Source organism: Poecilia mexicana, unplaced genomic scaffold, assembly GCF_051168715.1.
Source record: "Poecilia mexicana isolate PSO_F unplaced genomic scaffold, ASM5116871v1 scaffold_18, whole genome shotgun sequence".
Lineage (NCBI taxonomy): Eukaryota > Metazoa > Chordata > Actinopteri > Cyprinodontiformes > Poeciliidae > Poecilia > Poecilia mexicana.
The window spans coordinates 8,591,536-8,614,849 of record NW_028263387.1 but is presented as its reverse complement, the minus strand read 5'-3'; the positions used below and the strand labels follow the sequence as shown (position 1 = coordinate 8,614,849).

Sequence of the window (23,314 nt, the reverse complement as noted above, 5' to 3'; positions counted from 1 at the left end):
GAAATAATCTGCCAGTGAATCTAGTACTTTTTCGGCAATATTAAGGAATTAATGACTTAAAACAAGCTGCTGCATCTTGCTAAAAAGTTACTTGTAAGTAAGTTTTGTATTGTTTCAAGTAAACTAAGATTTTTGCACTAGAAACTTGACCAAAAATACTCGGTAAGATATTGTATTTATGCAGTGTAATTTCCTGAGAAACTGAGTTCATCAGCTGGAGGCCGTAATCATCTAAATCAACACAAATGTCAGCGAAATAAAAGCATCTGACTTTTTCAACAGAGTTAATTCAATAAATTAGTCTACGCAGTGAACATATCGCTTTCTTGACAGCATGTTTCAGACGCCGCACTAAACCTGTAGCAAGCAGTTCTCAAGGCGTAACCCAGTCCTACCAAGGAGTTCCTGAGTAATTATGAAATGACGTTAAAAAGAGAATAAACTATATCGTTTTAGTCACTTTTTTTAAATTCGCTAACAATCTTATAATTTCAAGCCTCACTCCAGCCAGCCATCAGCCGCCATGCTTCTGTTTACATTAGTTTCATGTGATTTCGACCCCGGTTCGGGATGTCCACAGAGCTTATCAGACACATCACACAGCACGGTCACAAGCTCCTCGTTAGACGAAGAGGGGGGCGTGTTTGGCTCTTCCTGCCGCCCCCCTTCGCCTTTGAAAACATTCTGCTGTCAGCCAGCTCCGAGTGGTTAACCCACATTACCAGCTGCCCGCAGAGGATTCTTCTTCTTCCTCCCCACAAAGCGATAACAGGAGGTCAGCTGAGCAAAATGAGACGGCGCACGAGCGGTTGGGAGAGTCTCGTTCATGACGTGGCCCTCTGGAGCGAGCGTGGCGGAGGGGGGGGCGCGACGGCTGTCATTTGACCTCACCTCACCCATTTTAAAGCTGCAGTGCGTAACTTTTGTAAACAATATGTTTTATGTTAAAAATGTCACCATGTCATGACAGCACATCGTGAGACAAATACTCTGGGGAAAAAAAAAAGAGAGCTCTTCTTCAATCTGCAAAAAATGTGCCACGCCTGGTCAAAAACAACCAATCAGAGCCAAGAGGAGAGTCTTAGCGCTGTCAATCAAGCTCCTCTTTGCTCTCTACTACACTTCAGCTAGTTTCCGACAGTAGAGTCCGCCGTGAATGCTAAAGCTAGTTAGCATAGCCACCAACGACGGCGGGTAAACGGTTTTCCTGTAATGGTAAGTTGTTTCTCCACCATTAGCACATTGAGCAGCTGACTTTGAATCAGACTAAAACTTTCCTGTTTTTTTTTTTACCAAACTTTTCTCTTTTGCTAAAAATGCATGAAAAAAGAAAGAATGGGATTTATCTTGCATTTTATTCAAATTCAAAAGTATTCTGTACAATTGAATTCAAATGGTACGACATACTTCAAATGTTTTGGTTAACTTTTAAAAAGCTTCTCACAATAGTTTGCTGTAATTTTGATCCATTCCTTCTGACAGAACTGAGATTTTTAAAGGGCCTGTATTATGTATTTTCCAGGCACATAGTCCCATTTTATAACACAATCAAGTACCTATGTTACCTCCACTTGTTATAAAAATGTCATATTTATCAAATATAACTTGAAAGAAATTTTACTTACTGATTTAATTCCTTGAAATTGGGCCTCTGTCTCTTTAAAAACTCCTGCTCTTTCTGAAACTGTGGCTTCAGGAAGTAATCACACATCACTTCTCCATTAACCCTTTAACAGTGTTTTTACCAGCGTTGCACTGAGAAGTAGCTTGTATAACGAGTTCAGCAGATGTGCAGTTCCTCCAGGTGTTTGCTAATTTCTGCTGGCTAGTCTGAAGGAGCTTAATGGGGAAGTCACGGCAGAGGGCTGCTCTGAGAGGCGATAGCTCAGAAACTGCAGCGCTAGCTTCACCCAGGTGTTTTACACAGCTGAGTGGTTGCCATGGAGATTAAATAATTTCTCAAACATGCATGGAAGAATCAAGGTAGTACTTCACTTATGTTTTTGATGAAGAATTATGACACCATGTAAAGCTCAAAAAAGTTGATTTAACATAATACTGCCCATTAAGGAAACAAACTTTGCAGCTTCGGGCAACAGGAAATTGCACTCCAGGTGTGAACAGACCTGTAGAGGTCCACAACTCTCTCCCTGATATCCAAGTTGCTGATGTGTTTATTTAAAATACATCCCCAGGTATGCCTAATTAAGAAGCTTACAGATCTTTCTTCAAGCTGTTTGCTTAAATTTAGGCTTGATTTTTGTGAATATCGCAGGATTCCTCTATGTCGCCCATTTCACTCAATATTTAATCGTTGTTAACTGGGGGCAACAAAAAAAAAAATCAAATCTGAAGGACTAAATTCTTTTCCTTAATCCCACTGTGTCGTTTTGAGCCATTTTCTTCCACCATCCCTTCCTCCATTCTCCTCTCCGCCCATTGAAAAAACAAAAAACCCAAACTCCAATCCTCCATCCGAAGGCTCTTGAACGTACCCCTGCTCCTTTCCCCCCCCCCGGCTAAAAGCACATCTGGTCCTCGGAGCAGCTCCCCGCGGGACCCCGTTAGCGATCCCTCCCAGACATGAACTTGGCCTACCTAATGTTTTTGTTCATGCTAGTCTGACTCTGTCATGTGGAGGGCGGGGTAGCAACGGAATGTGGAGGAATTTTAACAAAAGCTGGCTTTTTATTGACGCAGTAGAGAGAACATCAACATGAGAAACTTCTGGGAGACGGTGGGGGCAGGACACGGGGTTACCAGTGAGTTTTTACAACAGCGAGAGAGAGAGAGTCCGTAAGGATTGGAGGAAGCGTGGCGCAGCAGAAGGGAGCGGCTGGGTTACATCATCCAAACATCACGGTCCTCGGACCATCGTTTGAGCACTGCTGCATAGCCGAACACTTAGTTAGTTAGTATGCTAGCTTGCTGCCGTGTCACTAAATCAATCTACGAGCTAGTCGGTGGTTAAGCGATGAAAATTAAAGGAGAAGTCTGATTTTAATCGTACACTTTTACTGACAATTGTCCCAATCAGCCAGCAGTCAGGCAGACCGTCAATCACATGGAAGCAACTGATTAGAAACAGCTGTCCTTACTCAGTCCCCCCTTTCCTCCGCCCTTCACCTCCACTGGCTCCCCTGATGACTGACTTCATTGTTTCAGGGGTCCAGCCCACGTTTAGCCGTAACACAAACTAACTTCTACTACTGTGCTCCTATTCGCCTCTATTTTTTTTTCTCTTTGCTAGACTTTGATGCCTGTATCCTTTTAGCAGGAGGCTCTTAAAGAGTCACTGGGCTCTTGCTTCAAACCATTTGTTATTCCAGCAGACGCTGAAAGGTGTAGGCGTCTCGTCAGGTTTTTTAGACAAAAGTCTTTATGACATCTTTGGAAAGATTAATTCCTTCTGATTACTATGGCTACATCTAAATCCACTTTTTTTCTGTTTTTTTTTTTCTTTTTTGCACAGTCTTCAATAGCCCAATTCTGATCTTTCACCCCTCAAAAATTTGATCTGTGCCACTTCCATAAAGTGGAACTAGTTCAGATAAACAGTTTGCAAAGCACCTGCAGTCCGAACGCTCATGTCGCATTTTATGTGGCTTTTATGCGATTGATGTGAGACATGCGTCATAATTCTGCATCAGAAAATACCAGATACAGTAAATCAGGACATAAACGATGGCTGAACATTGTAATCATGAACTTATGAAAGAAGTTTGTGTCACTGAAGCATATCACAATCCCCCAACTCTTAGCTCTGACTAAACATCCAAACTGACTTCCCTACAGAAATCGCAGTCAAGTTGTGCTTTCTTCTTATTCGCTTCCTTCGTCTTGTGATTTTGTGACGACACCGTCAGCTCCCATTGCTAAATAAACGTTAAAATCGATCCATAAATGACTCCATCCATTATTGCTTCCGTACACAATGCACTGTGGTGTGATGTTGACATTCGTTTTCTGCACCTGCGGGTCATAAATCACTGACTGAATGTCGCCTATGATGGCAAATTGTTTAAATATCGAAAGATAAATTAGTTCAATAAGTGTTTTCAGCTCAAGCCTCACACCCAATTATGGCCAAAAACTATAAGCTTTAAAGCATTCATCCATTTACCCTTCCAGTTTCTCAGGGGTCTGGTATACCTATCTCCAGCAGACATTGGGAAGGCCATTCAGTGTAGTCCTTGAGGTTCATCTCACAGGACGACGACAACCCTAAACACACATTCAGAGCTACAGTGGAATTGTTTAGATTAAATTATCCAGTCTCAACCTAAATCCAGTTGACGATCTCTGGGGAGACTTAAAAATCAGCTTCAGTCTGGCTGAGCTTGAGCTATTTTAAAAAGGAGAATGGCCACAAATGTGTCTCAGTGTGCAAAGTCGATGGCGACATAGCACAAAAGATCTGCAGCTGGAAGTATAGTAAAAGGTGCTTCTACACGTCGTGTATCTTTTCCCTTCCACTTCTCAATTATGCACTACTTTGTGTTGGCCTGTCCCACAAAATCCCAATAAAACACACTGAGGTTTGTGGTTGCAACATGAGTAATGCACTGTGTATGTCAGCGTCTTGTAGTTTGCTCAGCTGACGTTCATAACAGCCACCGCTAGCAGACCAGAGATTATTTAACACCTGAAGATCTGCTATTTAAACATCCAGTAAACCTCCACCCAGTTAAAACGGTCCCTTGGGTTATGATGAACGCAACTCGGGCCCAATAATGTTAAGAAGCTCCTGACTGTGACCACAAAGAGCTGGTGCTGCTCTGGAATTAGTTCTGGCGGTCGAGAGGAGTTCCCTTCGGTTTTGATAGCGAATGTCAGATTGTTTACGCGGGTGTAGACACGACAACCCTCGGCGCTTGAATAGAAGGCAGAACCAGCATGGAACCAGTTTGTAAAAATAAACACTTTCCAAATTGTCAGGCGGTGTGTTACACAGAAGCATCTAGGAAGCAGCAAAGAACGTTCAAAATCTACTTGGCAGGCTATGGCGTATACTGTCTGTTACCATCTGTTACCCAAGGCCTTTTCCCAGTTAGCTGAACAGACTGGAACCAGTAAGTGAGGATAAACTTTTTCAACTTGCTAAAAGTGTGAAAACTAACTTCAGACGTGGTTTAACTGATGCGAAAAGTCCTTATTTTAATTTGTCTCTCCAGTCGTCTTGACCTCAAACATCACACAGCCTTCTAAGTGAGGCTGCAAACTCACCCCTCACATCTCCGAGATGGAAAAAGGCTCCATGTGAAAAATTTGTTTCGTGTGTGTGAAAATGTTGGTAAAGAATAAATCAGCTTCGATGATGTTGCAGCAAGACCGATTTCAAACTACACCACCACGTAGCCATTCAGTTCCTGCAACATTGTGAGCTGTAACATATTACCCAACATGATAAATATTTAATAGATTAAGATTAGTTGGCTAATTTTTTGCTATATTAAATAATTACATCCATGTTCTAAAAAAAGACGTCAGCTTTAAGGCCTAACTCATAACTCCCACTCTGCAGCCACTGACTGTACCAACAGGGACGATAAATCAAACGTACATCAGAAGGGGCACGCAGTGGGTGTCAGTCAGTGCCTTTTACATACATTACTTGACAGATTACCAGATTCCAGCCATGGCTAGTGTTATCAAGAACATTGACGCTTCTGAATAGGATAGGTTCAAAAACAATCGTCTGACACAACGCCCTGGAGCGTTCTCCGCCATACGGTCCAAATTATAGGAACTTCTGTCCACAAGGTCCAAGTCCCAAGTCTTCAAGGACTCAAAGGTTTGCCAAGGCCTTTAACAAGTTTCTGAGTCACCTCCTGTAGGTCAATTGAAGTCAGGTGCCATCCCCCAAGTCAAGACTCAGTTTCGCCTTTAAGTAACTAAGGAGTTTAAGAGACTTTTATGTCTTCTATGTAAGTGGAGGATGGAGCAGGAAAGGAACCGACAAACTGAGACTCCATCAGTAATGTAGGTGCTCCTTTGGTGTGGTAAAGACAAGAAGCTCCTGAGACTGAGGAAAAAAGTAAGATCTCAATCTACTAGTTCACCTATAATAAAAAGAGGAATGAAGATCAAAAGAACACCAACTCAAACACTCAAGGCTGAAATTAGTGCCCTGCGTAGGCTGGCTGGGTTTAGGACTGAAAGGCCTTGGTTGAGGTGATTTGGCATAAATGGGTCTCCCTTTGGGGGCTTGTCAGGCACATCCCAGTGAGAACGGGTCCCAGGAAAGACCTGGCAGAACTGGAGTTTCACACTTGTGCACTGGATCTATATATCTCCTCTTGTCCAGTGTCATTGGGGTTAAGGAGCTTTATATTTCCCTCTAGGTCTAAGTTGCTTCTGTGACCTGATCTTGAACAAGTCTATTGGACAGGGTTATACATTTGATTAAACACTTGCCTGGATGCATTTCTCTATCTGAATTCTTGTGGTGAGGCTACAAAGACTTCCCACCTTGTGTTTACTCAACACAAGGTGTTGAGTTGGGAACAATTGGGACTCAATTGTTCCCAATTCTCTAAGTGGATGTTTTCCTGTACATTTCCTCTGCTGTTCATTGTCCTGTTGCCTTTCTTCGCATCCAGCCAGAACCACTTCAAAGCCTCCATGTGAATCAAATGTGATTGTTGCCATGCTCACTAGGGCAGACCAGACAGAACCAGAGGAGAGCAAAGCTTGCTTCTGGTTAGTTTCATGTTTCACCTCTTCAAAGAGGTAGCCTCTGCGCATGTGTTGCCTGACTGAGATTGTTTGTTTAGAACGGCCGGTCCGTAGTGGCAAAGCCGTCACTTTTGATTGGTTACAAAATACCAACCCCCGAAAGTGGTCTAATTTTTTGCTTTGTTTCAGTTTTAGAGTCATTTCTAATGCAATTGTTAGGATGCTGTGTTTAGACGTGGTCCTGTTAGCTAAAAGGTTGTCACCCTCCTATGTGCAAACTCCAGCATGAAAATAGATGAATCAGCATATCCAGACTACAAATTACATTTGTCTGCAAAGATGGATTACTGAACTACTCGAGCTGTCTGAAAGCAGACGGTGTGCAGAGTCTGAGCCACGGCCTTCAGAACAGTCGCAGGTTCCTGCTGTGATTGTTGTCAGGTTGGAAAGGCAGGGCAGCAAATGAAAGTCACAGAGTTAGATGTGTCATGTTCATCTCAAGCTCTTTGGACTGCACACCCTGGCAAGTGAATGTGTAAGCAACACCCCACACACACACACACACACACACACACTGTGGTGGTGTTTGCCAGGCCAGGTTTCCGGAGCGCTTGAGCATGCTGCAACCCAGCGGTCACCATATGGACGGGTACTGAAGTCAGGACACAGAGACGGTGAGGGACGGGGAAGGGAATCGGAGCATAAGATGTAGGGATAAAGTAAAATATGCCGGGGAGACGCTGGGCAGGAGTAACGAAGGAAGCATAGAAGATGAAAGAATGCGCTTCTCTTTTTGTAGATGGAAGCAGATCAACCCCAAGGCATAAGCAGACTACACCAGTGCTTAGGGTCCGTCCATAATGACAAAGTGAAAAGCAAATTTGAAAAATTGGTCCAACATCAACATCCAATATCAATATTGCTGCTACGGCCAATAACCAATATTTACCTGTATTATATTTATACTTCTCTGGCCTTTCGACTTTGCGAATATCTCCATCACTATCACATACTCAAACAAAGCAAATGGCAATAAGTCGTAGGGCACCCCGTAGCTCATTGGTAGAGAAGGTCCACCATATACAAGTCCTTCTCAAAAAATTTGCATATTGTGATAAAGTTCATTATTTTCCATAATGTAATGATAAAAATTAAACTGTCATATATTTTAGATTCATTGCACACCAACTGAAATATTTCAGGTCTTTTATTGTTTTAATTTTGATGATTTTGGCAAACAGCTCATGAAAACCCAAAATCCCTGTCTCAAAAAATTAGCATATCATGAAAAGGTTCTCTGAACGAGCAATAAAAATAATCATCTGAATCAACAAAGTAACTCTAAACACCTGAAAAAGATTCCTGAGGCCTTTAAAAACTCCCAGCCTGGTTCATTACTCAAAACAGCAATCATGGGTCAGACTGCTGACCTGACTGCTGTCCAGAAGGCCATCACTGACATCCTCAAGCAAGAGGGTGAGAAACAGAAATAAATTTCTGAACGAATCGGCTGTTTGCAGAGTGTTATATCAAGGCACCTCAGTGGGAAGTCAGTAGGAAGGAAAAAGTGTGGCAGAAAACGCTACACAACGAGAAGAGGTGACCGGACCCTGAGGAAGATTGTGGAGAAGGGCCGATTCCAGACCTTGGGGGAAGCAGTGGACTGAGTCTGGAGTAGAAACATCCAGAGCCACCGTGCACAGGCGTGTGCAGGAAATGGGCCACAGGTCCCTCATTCCCCAGGTCAAGCCACTTTTGAACCAGAAACAGCGGCAGAAGCGCCTGACCTGGGCTATAGAGAAGCAGCACTTTGGACCACTGTTGTTCAGTGGTCCAAAGTGCTTTTTTCAGATGAAAGCAAATTTTGCATGTCATTCGGAAATCAAGGTAGCAGAGTCTGGAGGAAGACTGGGGAGAAGGAAATGCCAAAATGCCAGAAGTCCAGTGTCAAGTACCCACAGTCAGTGATGGTCTGGGGAGCCATGTCAGCTGCTGGTGTTGGTCCACTGGGTTTTATCAAGGGCAGGATCAATGCAGCAGCTATCAGAAGATTTTGGAGCACTTCATGCTTCCATCTGCTGAAAAGTTTTATGGAGATGAAAATTTCATTTTTCAGCACAACCTGGCACCTGCTCACAGTGCCAAAACCACTGGTATTACTGACCATGATGTTACTGTGCTCAATTGGCCTGCCAACTCTCCTGACCTGAACCCCTAGGCTACATTAGCAGCTGGTCAGCAGTAGCCTCACCTGTCTCAAGTCACAGAACACAATAAAGATGTCTGCAAGCAACTCAAACTTTTGCCTGACAGAAAAGTCCTGTGAAAAAAAATACATTGGAGATTAAAGTCTTGACACATTTAAGACTTTCAAGATTTAAGGCCTTAATTTTAAATACATGAATTCAAGACTTTAAGGAAGTGTGGATCCCTTGCTTCAAATTAAGTCAAATAAAACTTACAGCTGAAGAAAGAACAGCAGGAGATTTTAATAAAAGTGACAAGCACTTCCTCTTCAGTGCTATTAATTTACAAAGGAATCCGAGATGACCGACACGATTGTCAACTAAAAATGCATTCTGTCCACAGTTAATTTTAGACATCCATTCCAGGGCCAGTAATAAAACAAGTTGTGTTAAATGCACAAAGCACCAGCGAGCAAGCATGAGCGTTTGCTGCGGTGGCTGGTGGGCGATGTGCTTAACTGGAAACAGGCCACATCCAACTCTGATTCACAGGAAAGCAGAGGATTACTAATGATAGAGGGATGATAAAATATGGGAGCTAAATAATACCAACAATGGACAGGACCACTTTTAGCACCCAGGAGTGACACTTTGTGGATTATAAAAGCCCTGGAGTTCACAGTGGTAGGTTAGCTCACCAGAGACAACCAACACAAGCTGGTGGCCAATACCTGTAGGCACAGATGCCAGATGGTTCTTCAATATTTGGAGCACAATACTAAGATCTCCACATAACATAATTGGACGTGGGTGTTTAGAATCTACAGGAGAAACCATCTACGTCGCCATCAGTTGTCTGCATGTGCCAGACATTCGAGCCAATTCTTCTGTGTTCAACTTGTTTTAGTAAGACAAATTCAGGATGTGATCTGGTAGCGGTTGTGAGCTGAGGAAATGTGGGAAGAGAATAAAATTAAATCATTTGGAAGCATAATGAACACTAGCTGGACACCATTAGGTACATATGATCAGCAGCTTGTATAGAAAATCAGACAAGGACATGCCAGTGACTAAAAATTACATGCAACTTTCAGAAAAATATGTATTACATACTTTTTTAATACTGTCATTTGATGACAGAGAGAAAAGATCCCCACCAATGTAGCATATTGTCATTTTAGAAAGTGAAAGGCACAAAGCTTAATTACTGAGTGAAATATTTCAGGCCTAATCACTCATTCTTTGCCGTATGTTTGATATTTGAGACATCAAGTAGTTAAAAATACTATGTACACGATATGAATACATCTACCTAATGTAAAGTACCACAAAAACAATAATTCTTTTGTAAATAAGATTTTATTTGAAAACCAGGGTCAGGCTGTCTGTTTAGGGGCCAGTTTAGCTGCTGCCTTGTTTGGCAGCCAGCCTCTTGTCTCTCTCCTCGGCAATGGTCAGACGGATTCCCTTTCCTCTGGGCACGGACACCCATGCCTTGTTGCCCTGGAACCAGAACAGGTCAGATCACAACAATTTAGATTAGTCAAATGGATTAATAATAATAAAAAAACACATCAAGTACACACCAAATTAATTCATCATCTCATTTCAAATTATTCTAACCACATATTCACTATCTGGAACTCTGATACAGGGTTTATAGCTTTACAGTCTGCAAATATTAGCAACATTATTTGATAAGGTTTCATAAACTCAAATTTAAGAGTTCTTTAGATTACCATGAATAAAATTTAAGACCTGTATCACAATATATGTACAAAAGTACATTCAATATTTTATATAGTAGTGCCAAGCTTTTTTCACACAATGTACCGCATGGCTTGGCAACAGAAGAGCAAGTGGCAAAGATGAACGTCAGAGTGGAAATGTTTTACACTTAAATGGCAGACGTAAAAAAGCTAGCTAGCTTTAACCAACTAGTCTCAGAACATAATGAAGATGTCTACGTGCAACTGAAGAAAAATAACAAGCTATATGAGATTAAATTGCCCTTTCACGACAAAATTTAAGAACTGTGATTACCGTATTTAAGGCCAACTTACATATTACCCATGGACTGTAACATTTTAAGACCATTATTTTAGATCAATTAAATTAAGACTTTTTCAGGATGCACTGACACCCTGTTTGATGTGAAGTGCACAAACAGCTGTGTGGGTCATGGAGCTCAGAACTTCTTAGAGGAATTGGTAAGATTTTTTCACTGCTGATCAAAACCATTAATGATCATCATTGCTCCAAAATGACACGTCTCAAAAAGTCACCTGAACAAGAATCCTTAGAGTCAATTAACCCAATTTGGAAGTCAAAGACATGAGAAAGCTTGTTGCTTTCAGGAGATTTAATTAACCTGTTTATATTACATCCCAACACAAACGGGGACAGTGATGATGACGATCCAAGTCTGAATTTGCTCACCTTGCCAATGACAAAGATGTTGGAGAGCCTGGTAGCAAAGCTGTTGCCTGTGGTGTCCTTGACGTGCACCACGTCGAAGGAGCCGGGGTGGCGCTCCCTGTTGGTGATGACACCAATACGCCCCAAGTTAGCGCCACCGGTCACCATGCACAGGTTACCTGGAGACAGGAGAGCAGAAGGAACCGGCTCAGAGTCAATAAAACGATATCAGAGAGGGAACAGTGGAGTTTGAGTTAAGAGTCACACCTACCAGTGTCAAACTTGATGAAATCTGTGATCTTGCCAGTTTCCAGGTCGATGCGGACTGTGTCGTTGACCTTAATGAGGGGGTCGGGGTAGCGGATGGTGCGGGCGTCGTGGGTCACCAGGTGGGGGATTCCTTTGGTGCCGATGAGGATTTTCTTCACCTTGCACAGCTTGTACTGCAGAGAGAAGAGACGATCCACAGGTGAATTAAGCACAGATATTTCTGCTGCTTTTATATAATCAAAAACCAGAAACATTAGGAGTTTCAGGCATAAACTAGTCAATACTTGTCATGCTGAGGGCTGGGCAATATAGCTTCAAAATAAAATAGTTTTTTTTTCCTTCTCTGCTTTCTTTTCTAAAAGACAAACAGCAAAATATTTTTTTTAAATTAGTTGTATGATAGCGCATTACTGTACAGGTGTATTATATCAGGACATTTATTTTAATTACGAGAACACAATCATATTAACAGAATAAGGACAGAATTTTAACAGGATATAGTCAAATTTGAGAAAAAAGTTGCTTAAATTAGAAAAAAAGTTATTGTATTAGACATCTCCTTCATTCTCCTAATATTTCCACTTCATTCTAGTAATGCGACTATTTTTGAATTATTTTGACTTTATTGTCATATAACTGAGTGTATTCTTGTAATATGGTTTTATTCTCTTCAAAATAAAAAAAGAAAATTTTTGCCTAACCCTTATATTTCACCACAGATTTAACCCGAATTCATAGACATCACTATAAACTATGGAAACTCAAGGAGTGAATGGGTGAAAAAATAAAAGAATATTCTGATTTCCCAGGCTCGACTCACCTTGGCCTCCTCGGCGGTGATGCGGTGGACGGTGAAACGTCCCTTCACATCATAGATCAGACGGAAGTGCTCACCAGTCTTCTCAATGCTGATAACATCTGAAGGAAAGGAACCAGAGAACATTGTTTAATTTCACATGATTCCATCTATCAGCCAACAGGAAGTCATAAACATCCACCAACTACTGAGAGAGTGACCCAGCGCTTGGTGTGGGATTTTAGCTAAAACACTGCTGCCTCAACATAACGCAGATATGCAGTGAAGGAAGGAGGAGGGATGTTTCTATTTCGTCCACAGCTGACAAAGGATCTCAGGAACCTTAACTAAAAATGAGCATGGACAACTTTGTTCAATTAGCATCCGAAACTAGCCACCGTGTTCATGAGCAGGTGTGTGTGGAGATGATTTTTATCAAGCTATTCTCTGCTGCCACCTCCCACTTTTAGCAAAAAAAAAAGTATTTTGTTCCACTGGAGCTCAGCAAAGTAAGACCAAATAAATGAGCAGCAGGTTACCTGATAAGTAGCGGATGTGTATTTCAAAATAAAAGACATTATCCCAAATAGTTTCTAAAAACGGCCCTCACCTTACATAAAACTTAAAGAAACTTGTATTAAACACACTGATGCACCTTCAGGTTTTTTTTTTTTTGGGGGGGGTTTTTATAGACCCCAAAATCTGGGAATTTATAGCTTTGGTATATTATAGGTGAGAAAGCGTTGAGATTTTTTTGGTTTAAATCAAAACCAAACAAGAAAAACTTCAAATGAAATCTCTGGTTGACTGGTTAGCTAATCTTCCAACATGTGTTTGATAATATAATAAATCAAGACACCATAAAGCAAAAACTCACATCGCTCCTACATTACTCAAACATCTACCAATAAAGACAGCTTTGGATGTCAACAATCAGATCTACTTTAATTCACTCTGCATCCGAGATGAACTGACTGATCAGATTTGTCTTCCAAGTCTGGCCTGACAAATGAGTTTAGTCCTTTATCTTCGTTAAGGGCTCAACTCACTAACATGATGAAAAAAACAGGGAGTATTTTCAGTTCACAGCTGTATTCAGGGAAAAACAAAAAGTCAGATTTTTAACGCTGACTGATTGGTGTATTTACTAATCTAAAAAAAAAAACACTCACTTCGATTTAAAAATATTTGCTAAATTACTTCCACAAGTGGCTCTTTTGACCTTCCACGATGTCCATTAACTCAGATCTAATATGTTTTCTTTTTTTTTTTAATTTCTGGACACTTACTACTCTTTCTAGTGTTATTTTCCGCAAATAACTTCCCACGGAAGAAAATGTATCCATTTCTTTCTGCACCAGTTTTAATTCAAGTTACTTAAAAATCTAATAGCAATAAAAGGAGAGTTCTTTAAAGAAAAAAAAAGCAGATAACTCTCACATTGACGACATTTGTCAAAAATTAAGTGGACTTTTACAGTCTAAATCTACTACTTCAACACTTAGTTCAAAGACGATTCCACCCTCAAAATGACCAGTTAAAAAGAAGCTGGCATCAACAAAGCATAAAAAAACGTCACCTCAATAATTACGTTTTAAGCTAACTGACCAGTTTGCATCTAAAATATCTTTGAAAAACAAAACATTTTAGTTGGAGCTCAGAACTTCTTAGAGGATTTGGGTTGTAGAGTTTTCAGCTCACTGCTGATCAAAACCACATATTCATCACCGCTCCCGGAATAAATACATCCCCGGCCCGACAGTTTAACGTCCGAACGCGACCACAATGGTGAGGGAAAAAGTCTCTCTAAGCTCACCCATGAATCCAGCAGGGTAGGTGATATCAGTGCGGACTTTGCCGTCGATCTTGATGAACCTCTGCATGCAGATCTTCTTCACTTCGTCGCCCGTCAGCGCGTACTTCAGGCGGTTCCTCAGGAAGATGATGAGAGGCAGGCACTCCCTCAGCTTGTGGGGACCGGTGGAGGGACGAGGAGCCTGGAAGGAGAAAGAGAGAGACATGTTAAGATGACTAGATGTGTTACTTTCAAACAATGTAGATACAAAACACTTCTGCCTGCTAACAGTTTACAGCGATCTCATCATTCCTAGAGTTTTCCAACACTCCCACAGCAACTGAGCAATGAATTGACATGTCAAACATACACATATGATTAGTTACATTCAGTTGAGTTGATAATATTTCATACAACCGCGATTTTTTTTATAAGAAACAACAACAGTAAGTTTACTTACAAAGACTCCGGTGAGCTTGTCCAGCATCCAATGCTTCGGCGCTGCGACGCGCTTCAGGTGCTTCTTCGGTCCTCTTGCCTGGAGGACAGATGACAGAGCCGGTCAAGAGACTGAGAATTCACCCTTCTGAACATGTTTACAATTGTATATTGTCAACTTCTGACAGCGTACATTCTGACAGCACGCGAATTGATACTACATTAGCCCGGCCGCGTTAGCTTGCTGTGCAGCGGTGCCGCTGAAATGAATGCGGGTTGGTACAACCAAAAGGGCCTTAACGTCACCAATACGTTCATTAAATCATTTTTAAGAATACACCATACATAGGAAGTGATAAATTTTAAAATATAAGGCGTCATTTGTGGGGAAACTCTTGTACATCATAGCAGCATACCTCTTTCCTCCATTATGCTAAGCTAAGAAGTAGCGGGTTGCAAGTGGCTTTTCAAACCACCATTTAAGACTAAAAATCCCGACGCTGCCTCACAATATATAAATCTGCCGTTAGTTAATATGTGTTATTTTACACTAGAACATGTATTGGTTTAATAATGTGAACAGAGAAGGGGATGTTTAGAGATTATCACACAGCAGAATCGTGCAGAAAGACAGCTCACCATGTTGGAGTCTGCGGGGAAAAGGACCTCCTCACTTCCGCTAGTGAATGATATCGCCGCCGACGGCAGACTGGGAGGGACAGTAATATCGAAAGTCGAAAGCCAAAATCCATTTTAGCTTAGTAAGTCACTCTCTACCTAAAAGTACATATTTAATAATAAAACGGCTACCTAAACGTGCCATTAGTTTTGGAGCATGTTAGCAGATAAATGTTTAAATATGTCATTAATAAATTAATTTTATTTTTTTTTTAAAAAACAACCTTATAGATATTTCTGTATTAACTTCAATTATTTTGTGATTGCGTGGTCAGGTGGTTTTGTTTATCTGTTAGCTTTATCCATCAAAGCGAGTGAGTGAGTTTCCTAAATGCAAGACTCTTTTCATTTAGTCATTTCTAGTGAGAGTGAATGTTTTTTGTGCATTTGTTTGGGTGTTTTGTTGTTAGAAATGTTCCGTTCTGATTAAATCTGCATGATTGCATAAGCTATTGATTTGCATGCAGAGATGTGGCTGTGTTTGACAGCAACTCTCGGTTATCATGAGATACAGGAAATGTTTGTGACTCATTTTAGTCCTGTTTACATTTATAAAAGCCCTGCTGGGACTGCTTTGGCCTCTGCCAAATGACTCCAGCTAATGAACACATGCCAGCTCCTTCTCTGAACGCAGCTCTGCTCCCAGAGAGGCGGTGAATGAACCTGCTCTGGATTTACGCCTGAATCAACCCCCCCCCCTGTGAGGATGATTATACGTCTATATCTAGTGACCTACTTTTTCATCAAAGTCTCATTGTTTTGGAAACGTAAACACGTGTTTTTTTTTTTTTTTTCAAATATATATATAAATATATATTAAAAAGTCTCAGATAGGGAAAAGGAATACAGTGTGGAGAAATGTGTTCCTAAGAAATGCCCAAAGGAAAGCACTGAATATTGTCCAACTTAGCAAACGTTGTAGGTTCCCTGCACATTCTGGGAAAGTATGGAAATTGATCTAGTTTTTTGTTGTTTCCTTCATTACATTCCTACTTCCTTTTTTTGCCTTCCCTCTGTTCTTTTTTCTTCATACCCTCATATTGTCCTACCTTCCTTTTCCCATTTTCCTCCTTCCTCCCTGTCTGTGCAGGTTTTATCTTTGAACTTTCCCCTTGAAAGAATTTTTGTGAGTGAGTTCACATTAAACTTATGTATTTACGTTTAAAATGATCCAGAAATGTACAGAGGAATCTAATAATTTTACATTTTAAACTTAAACGATGAGATATTTTTGTTAACTATCCACTAGAGGGCAGTATGTAGCTCGGCACCCAAAGAGAAAACATGCAATTGACCAATCTGGATAATCCGTGGTTTTATTATAATTTTATTTTAAGACAAATTTCCTCTAGACTAGGGAATAATTTCCAAACTAAGAATCTTCACATCTTTTGTTTGTCGGGGAACAACCAAGATCCAAAAATCAACACGGCAGTTTTACTGAAACTTATCAACACTACTAATACCCGTCACGGTAGATCTGGCATGAAGACTGTTTTCAACAGGAAACGGGGTCTAGAAAAGACCGGAAAGAACAATATAGTAAATTAGTAGTGTGAAGTTATTCTGAGCGGATCATTACCAGCGTGAAATATTACAATCTTACAAAGGTTTTGCGCTTCCCAAGACAATCCACCAGATGGCAGTGTGGTGCTGCGAACAATGAGCAGATAGATAGATAGATAGATAGATAGATAGATAGATAGATAGATAGATAGATAGATAGATAGATAGATAGATAGATAGATAGATAGATAGATAGATAGATAGATAGATAGATAGATAGATAGATAGATAGATAGATAGATAGATAGATAGATAGATAGATAGATAGATAGATAGATAGATAGATAGACAACAAATTAAAATCTTCTTGCAGTGGAAGATGTTTGTCTTTTATTTAATTGACAGTAAGCAGGTCTACTTATATCCAGTGACTTTAACTAAAAGCAGTCTTTGTTGCAACCAAATCTGTTTTTAGCTAATTTCTTAAACTTGGCAAACAGAGCAGAGTGGTTAAGCTGTCTTAATCATAGGAATAATCCTTGGTACGATCCTTGGGTTTTGGTTTTCATTAGTGTCTTGATCGCCTCTGGGTTCTTTATTATTGTTATTACTGTTTTCAGTTAATTTCCGTGTTCATCATTGCTTTATAGAAAAGTGTTGCCATGTTAGATCATTCCTTGGTGTTCAGTTTCTTGATTATTCTGCTTTTTGTGCATTTGTCCTTTGTGGATCCTTCTATTCCTCTGTCATGTCCTGTTATCCTTGTGTAAGATTTCTGTTTTTATCATTAAACCTCCATCATGTTCACCCTAAATGCCTGTCACAACATAGTCCTTCACAAAAACGCAGAATAAAGTGGGGAGGATCTATCGATAATTGGATTAGACATTTATAATGACGTAATAGGGACCTCTGATTTGGTGGAAAAGAAAAACAATCCTTTCACAGAACCAGTTAAGAACAGGCTGGACACCAGCCCTGGTTAACAACTAGAACATCTTTAGTGGAAAGCCCTAAGAGGCACCAAAACTTTCTTGGTCATTTTAAAAATTAATTTCTTGAGTTCCTTTAGCTCGGTCTACTTGAATTTCAGCTGAAGCTCAAAGGCTCCACACACAAAAGCAAACGGTTCACAGACCTTGGAAGTTGTGGAGCTGGTGCTAAGCTAAGCCAAAAACGTCTACCTTGATTCCTCAAAGTCAGCTTTTTGTAATGTTGTGTCTTTCCACGAGGTACAAGAGGAGGAACAAAAACAAAAATTAAGCCCATTTCTTGTAAGATTCCAGTTTTGAAGACCTGAAAGCAATGTTTGAGTTGGAAACAGTCCCTGTTTGGGTTATTCTGTCTTACTGAGGGGTGAATTTCTTTAAAAAGGAAGGAGAACAAATTAAGCATTTCCATCAGGCAGTTTCTCAGGGGAGCAGAGGGGGACTCTGGTTCACACAGCAAAGAAAACATCCACTCAGCTGGGATTGAGACTGGACCGCAAAAAACACACATACACACTCACTCACTCAAAAGAAGACTTTAAAACAATACGGAGCAGATGGAAACAAACACAAGGCTCCCTTCGATGTGAAGAATGTTGTTTTGACCGCATTAGGGGACGAGACAGAGGAAGAGGAGACTCAGAGTGTCTGTTGGATTTGGAGGCAGTGAGGGGCAACTTTATGTCTTTCGCTACACCTCAGAGAGCCGATTGTTATTAAGGAAATACCCACCAAATCCCTTGGAAAACCAGAAAAGGGATTCCGTCAAAACGCTCCTTCAGCAGGTTTTCATCAATGGCTCCTTTTCTTTTTTCATTGCAAAAAGAAAAGAAACCCAGGACTGTAGCAGAGATCCTTATCATCTGCAGAAAACCCAGTCTTGGTGTGTGTGTGTGTGTGTGTGTGTGTGTGTGTGTGTGTGTGTGAGTGTGAGTGTGTGTGCAAGCTGGAAGGCAGACGTAAAGAAAGGATAAGCCTACATGGAGGTTGAGTGTTACCTGAACCCGCTACATCTAAATTAATTAACAAGACTGAGCGTGTTTTACCCCTAGTTTAAGAAAAATTATATTTTACAAACAAAATTCCCCAACCCAGCTTTGTGTCTACCAATTATTAACCCTAAGCTTGACCTCAATCATTAGTTATACATTCCTGATCCTAGCCTTAAGCTTAACTCTAAGTCTAAAAGCAGGTGTCCCTTGCATTGGAGTGACCTATTCGTCTTCAAAAGGGAAGTAATTGTACCAGACCAGCTCTAACCCTAACTCTGATGTCTCTTCCCATATTAGGACTTTGACTTCCATTCGTTTTAGTAATTGTGTTTCTGCCTAAATCAAAGACTTACCCTAATCATTACCAGTATTTCCCTAACTCTAATCTTTTCCCCTTAACTGTTACCCTCAAAATGCTTACATGCAAGTCAAAGAGGACATCAGTGTCATTGTGATAGTCAAGGGGTTTTAAACAAACTTTAGTTCCCACTATACCTCCAAACCACTCCCAAACCTTAAAAAAGGGGGTCCATCGAATTAGGACCACGGTTTGGCCACCATAAGACCAATCGACGTTGAGAAGGTTAGTGGACATACCAGAAAAGGTCCTAAACAGGTACACACACACACACACACACACACACACACAAACACACACACACACACACAATGCTGTGAAACCCTAGGTCTGCATACAACCAACAAGCCTGTTTCATGGCCGCTACTCCCATTTCGGAGCTGTAACACCATCCCTGTGCCTCTGCCCCGGTCTGTGAGGCTTTATTTCCGTGCCTTTGTACAGTCTGCCACAGATGCCTGCCGGTGTGCAAACGCACATGCAGGTGCGCTGCTTTGTGCGGCCCGGTAGAAGAGCCACAATGTACAGATGACAGACATGGTGACTTGAGGGTGAAAGTCCTTTTGTTGTCGCCTGCACGTCTCCTCTTACCACAACAGATAACATGTCTACGGTTGAGACAGAGAGGGTGGGGAGGCGAGAGTTGGGAAGGAACTCATCTTGACTGCATTTATCTAAAACACAGACGAGATGTTAAGCCCCTTTAGGATGACTGGGGAGGTCAAGTGTTGGTTTCAAGTCTCCAGGACTTTTTTGTCCCTCCCCTCCTAAAGCAAAGAAGCAACAAGAAACATATGTTGTGAACAGTAACCTGGAAAAGGCAAAATGATTCAGTGCAATTCAAAAATGCTTTATTAATCCCAAAGGGAAATTAAGTGTTGTTGTAAGTATGACTCATATATTACAGAGGTTTCCTTGAAAAGTTGTTGTGGATGCTGATGGCTGCGGGCAGGAAGTAGTGTGTGGGAGTTACTAAGAGTCTGAGGAAGCCTTTGATTAACGATCCCCTGTTGTTGTATAAACAGTCTGATGAAGATGATGCTCAAGCTTGTCGGCAATGTTCTTCAATTTATGAAGAATCCTTCTTTGCACCACCACCATCATCATCATCATCATCATCTCCCGAGGGAATGTTCTTCCTCAGGTCAGAGGTGATGGGAAGATGGAGGGAAACCTTTTGGAGACTGTGAAAGACCTGAACCTGTGTGCGAAGGTCCAACTTCCACCGGGACAAAAGATACGACTGAATAATTTGTGTGTTGGAATGACCTAGTCAAAGTCTAATCTTAAACCAATTGATGATCTGTGACAAGATTTAAAATTGACTGAACTTGAGCTATTTTGCAAAGAAAATTGGGTGAAAACTTACAACTCTTCATGAGAAGCTGATAAAGGCATACCGTGAACGACCTTCAGCTGGACTGGCATCACAAGACGGTGTTATAAAGCCTCGACTCAGACATATCTTTCAGATATTTTTATTTCTAAATGTTTTTGTTGCTGTTGAAGTTTGTTGTTTTAACGTGACAAAATACAAAATGGGGTTTCAACACCTTTTGAAGAGTAAATACTAAGGAGTTAGAAGCAAAACCTGAGCGTATTGCAGCTTTAACTTTATTTACGATCATATAAATACATGACCAACCATGAAAGTCGAAAACAGGAAAAGATCAGGGAGTTAAAACCACGAATCTGTAAGTTATCGATCTTTTTTGCTTGATATGTCATGTGCATCTTAATTATAAACTGATTTATGTATGTCTTACTGTACATTTATGTATTTCTTAAGGAATAAAATCACATTAAAGGCCTATTATGATTCCAAGCTGTGCAATGACCACTACTAAGCATTTTGTTTCACATGTAGAAAACGGTTTATGTAACATAAACCCGAGGCCCCCTGTTGGCATTTTTCTTCTGCTTTCAGTCATATCACATGGCACAAACACACTTGCGACTGTGTAACCTGACACTTTAAATGAAAACAATAAAATAATGTTTTGTGTCGCAGCATAAACCTCCAGAGGGAAACTTTCAAGGGCTTCACTGGAAACATCACAGAGCATCAGGGTTCGTACACAGGAAATATCCGCATTTCTGGATCTTCTTCCATATATCACTGTCTAATGATTAATCCATCCATCCATCCATTCATCCATCTGTCAATCAATACAGCTGTCCATCCGCTGAATGGTCCGTTCATCATCCATCCATCCGTCAACCAATCCATCCAATCCATCCATCGATCCATCCATCCATCCATCCATCCATCCATCCATCCATCCATCCATCCAATGTTTTTCCAGAAATATCTGCCATAAAATCATCGTAACTTCTTTTATTTTTAAAAACAAAGAAAGAACAGAGAACTCTGGAAGTTTGAGTCGAGTGTTAGTTCTCCACATACTTTAACAGATCCCATTTACTTTGAGCTGAGTGAACTAGGCGCAGCCTCTGGGATTTCACTGGACGACGCCCTCTGAGGTCGGCGATTCAGCGGCTGAAGGATGAGAGATCTGTGCAGCAACAGGCAAGTGGTTTCAGTCCTCTATATAACAGTGTGTGCTGTTGGCTGCTCCCGCCAGAGTAAAACATCATTGATCGCTACAAAGCACGATTAAGGTATTAATCCTGCAAGGTCTTTATATGACACCAAATCAAAGCCAAAAACAGTTTTTTTTTCTTGATTTTGACATTTACTGTGACAGTTTACCTCTACATCTTTTGCTCTGGGTCAAAGGTGTGTAAACACATAGTGTTGAAGCAGCATGCTACCTCCTCAGAAACATGAAGGAAAGTGATTTTACAGTTAGCATGAGCTGATAAAAGCCGTTTTAGCAAAGTTATCCAAGCAGTAAAGTAGAAAACCCATGACGCTGAAGGTGTGTGAATCTAACATTTTGGGGTTTGAGTCCACAGATTAAATGCTATGCATTAGCTTAGCTTGGCAAAGAATTGACCGAAAGGCTCCAGTTGTTTCAGCGGCGCTGTGCTCCACATATTTTTACCGCATTCATGTCACATGCTTCTAAAGCTTCCACGTCCCTTAATCTGATTCATTATGTTCACAAAAACAGCAACTATAGAAGGTCCCCTTGTCCAGGACTAACCTGATGGATATCAGCCGCTGTCTTAAGTAACAAGGGCACAACTTCTTGATCTAAATTCAAACAAAAAGAAAAAAAAAAAAAAAAGAAGTATGTGGAGATAACCAGTTCTCAGACAATCAGATCTTTGTGAAGCCAAAGAGGCTGAAGTCTCTTTCCCATGAGAGCGGAGGCTCAATATTGTCTATTAAGAAAGCAGGAAGCGTAGTGTTTGTCGTCCTTTTTTGTAGAAGTCCTGGTTCACTTTTCTTCACGTTCTTTATGGGCCGACCCGGGTCCGACAGGTGCGTTTTACTCGTCTTTAGAGTTCGGCCTCTGAGAGGTCGACTCGTGTGTTTCTTTGAAGTCGTCTCGCATCAGTTAACTGGTTTTTATTAAGGCCCAGAGATGCAATGGTGGACAAAAGAGGACATACTCCGCATGTGCTTTGGGTATTTCTTCGAGTGAGAACGTCACAGTGAAACAAACTCGCAAAACAAATTAAAGAGAGAGGTCCTTTATTGTAGAATTTCCCATCCACGAGTAACACCATGACAGTAAAGCAGAAACAGGAAGGTGCCGTGAATCTCTTGAACTCTCTCCTCGAACGTATCAACCAAGAAAGTTAGGGGAGAGAAAAACGAAACAGTGAGAGAAGCCTTCTCCCCCTTTGTCGATCAATTCCGCTGTCTCCGAATGTTTGTGCGGGGTTTTTGTCCTTTTCTTTTTGCTGGTCAGCATCCAGCCGGGACGTCTGACATGAAGTCAAACTCGTTCTGTCCCAGCCAGAGCTCCGGCAGCTCGTTGGCTCTGTCCAAACCCAGCTCGACCACCAGAGACATGAGAACTTCCTCGTCCACGGGGTCAAAGTCGATAATCCCGGCCGCTCCGGAGCCTTGGCCTGCCATACCGATCCCCACTCCCATGTTCCCGCCGCTGCCGAGGCCTCCGGAGGGCCCCAGGAGAGGGCTGGCCGTGCTCAGCGGCGAGCCCCCGAAGGTTTTCTGAGCCCCGCCGGGGGCCGAGTGGCCGGCGGAGACCCCCGAGGCGAGGCTCTGGTAGTGAGAGTTGAGCTTCTGCAGCTGCATGCTGGCTATGAGGTGCGGACCTGTCTGCAGACAGAA

At 41.4% G+C, this 23,314-nt stretch overlaps 2 protein-coding genes and 2 non-coding genes across 4 annotated transcripts in view; all 4 read right to left on the bottom strand.

Annotated features, from left to right (window-relative positions):
• Positions 1 to 10,204: 10,204 nt before the first annotated feature.
• rps4x (ribosomal protein S4 X-linked) lies at positions 10,205 to 15,316 on the bottom strand. The gene is made up of 7 exons (XM_014981654.2): positions 15,221 to 15,316; positions 14,604 to 14,681; positions 14,165 to 14,345; positions 12,373 to 12,470; positions 11,554 to 11,725; positions 11,304 to 11,461; positions 10,205 to 10,367 (listed from the first exon to the last, which is right to left on the bottom strand). Exons 1-7 carry the CDS (start codon positions 15,221 to 15,223, stop codon positions 10,266 to 10,268), a joined length of 792 nt encoding a protein of 263 aa, XP_014837140.1. The 5' UTR covers positions 15,224 to 15,316; the 3' UTR covers positions 10,205 to 10,265.
• On the bottom strand, positions 11,049 to 11,121 carry LOC148154002 (small nucleolar RNA SNORD61). Its single transcript, XR_015766316.1, has one exon. It is a non-coding gene; the product is annotated as a small nucleolar RNA SNORD61 (small nucleolar RNA).
• On the bottom strand, positions 14,002 to 14,079 carry LOC148154001 (small nucleolar RNA SNORD61). The gene has a single exon (XR_015766317.1). It is a non-coding gene; the product is annotated as a small nucleolar RNA SNORD61 (small nucleolar RNA).
• Positions 15,317 to 20,700: 5,384 nt separating the features above from the next.
• The window catches only part of cited1 (Cbp/p300 interacting transactivator with ED-rich tail 1), an 8,780-nt gene continuing 6,166 nt past the window's right edge, over positions 20,701 to 23,314 (bottom strand). Inside the window, exon 2 of the mRNA XM_014981653.2 lies at positions 20,701 to 23,314. This exon is cut by the window's right edge and continues 211 nt beyond it. Within this exon, the coding sequence (XP_014837139.1) occupies positions 22,925 to 23,314 (390 nt within the window). The 3' untranslated portion in view covers positions 20,701 to 22,924.

Bases quoted from the DNA above. Each gene is read 5' to 3' on its own strand.
- rps4x (XM_014981654.2), bottom strand. The intron at 11,726-12,372 runs GTGAGTCGAGCC...TTCTCTCTGCAG, and splicing joins TCACCGCCGAGGAGGCCAAG to TACAAGCTGTGCAAGGTGAA. The intron at 10,368-11,303 runs GTGAGCAAATTC...TTCTGGTTCCAG, and splicing joins ACATCTTTGTCATTGGCAAG to GGCAACAAGGCATGGGTGTC.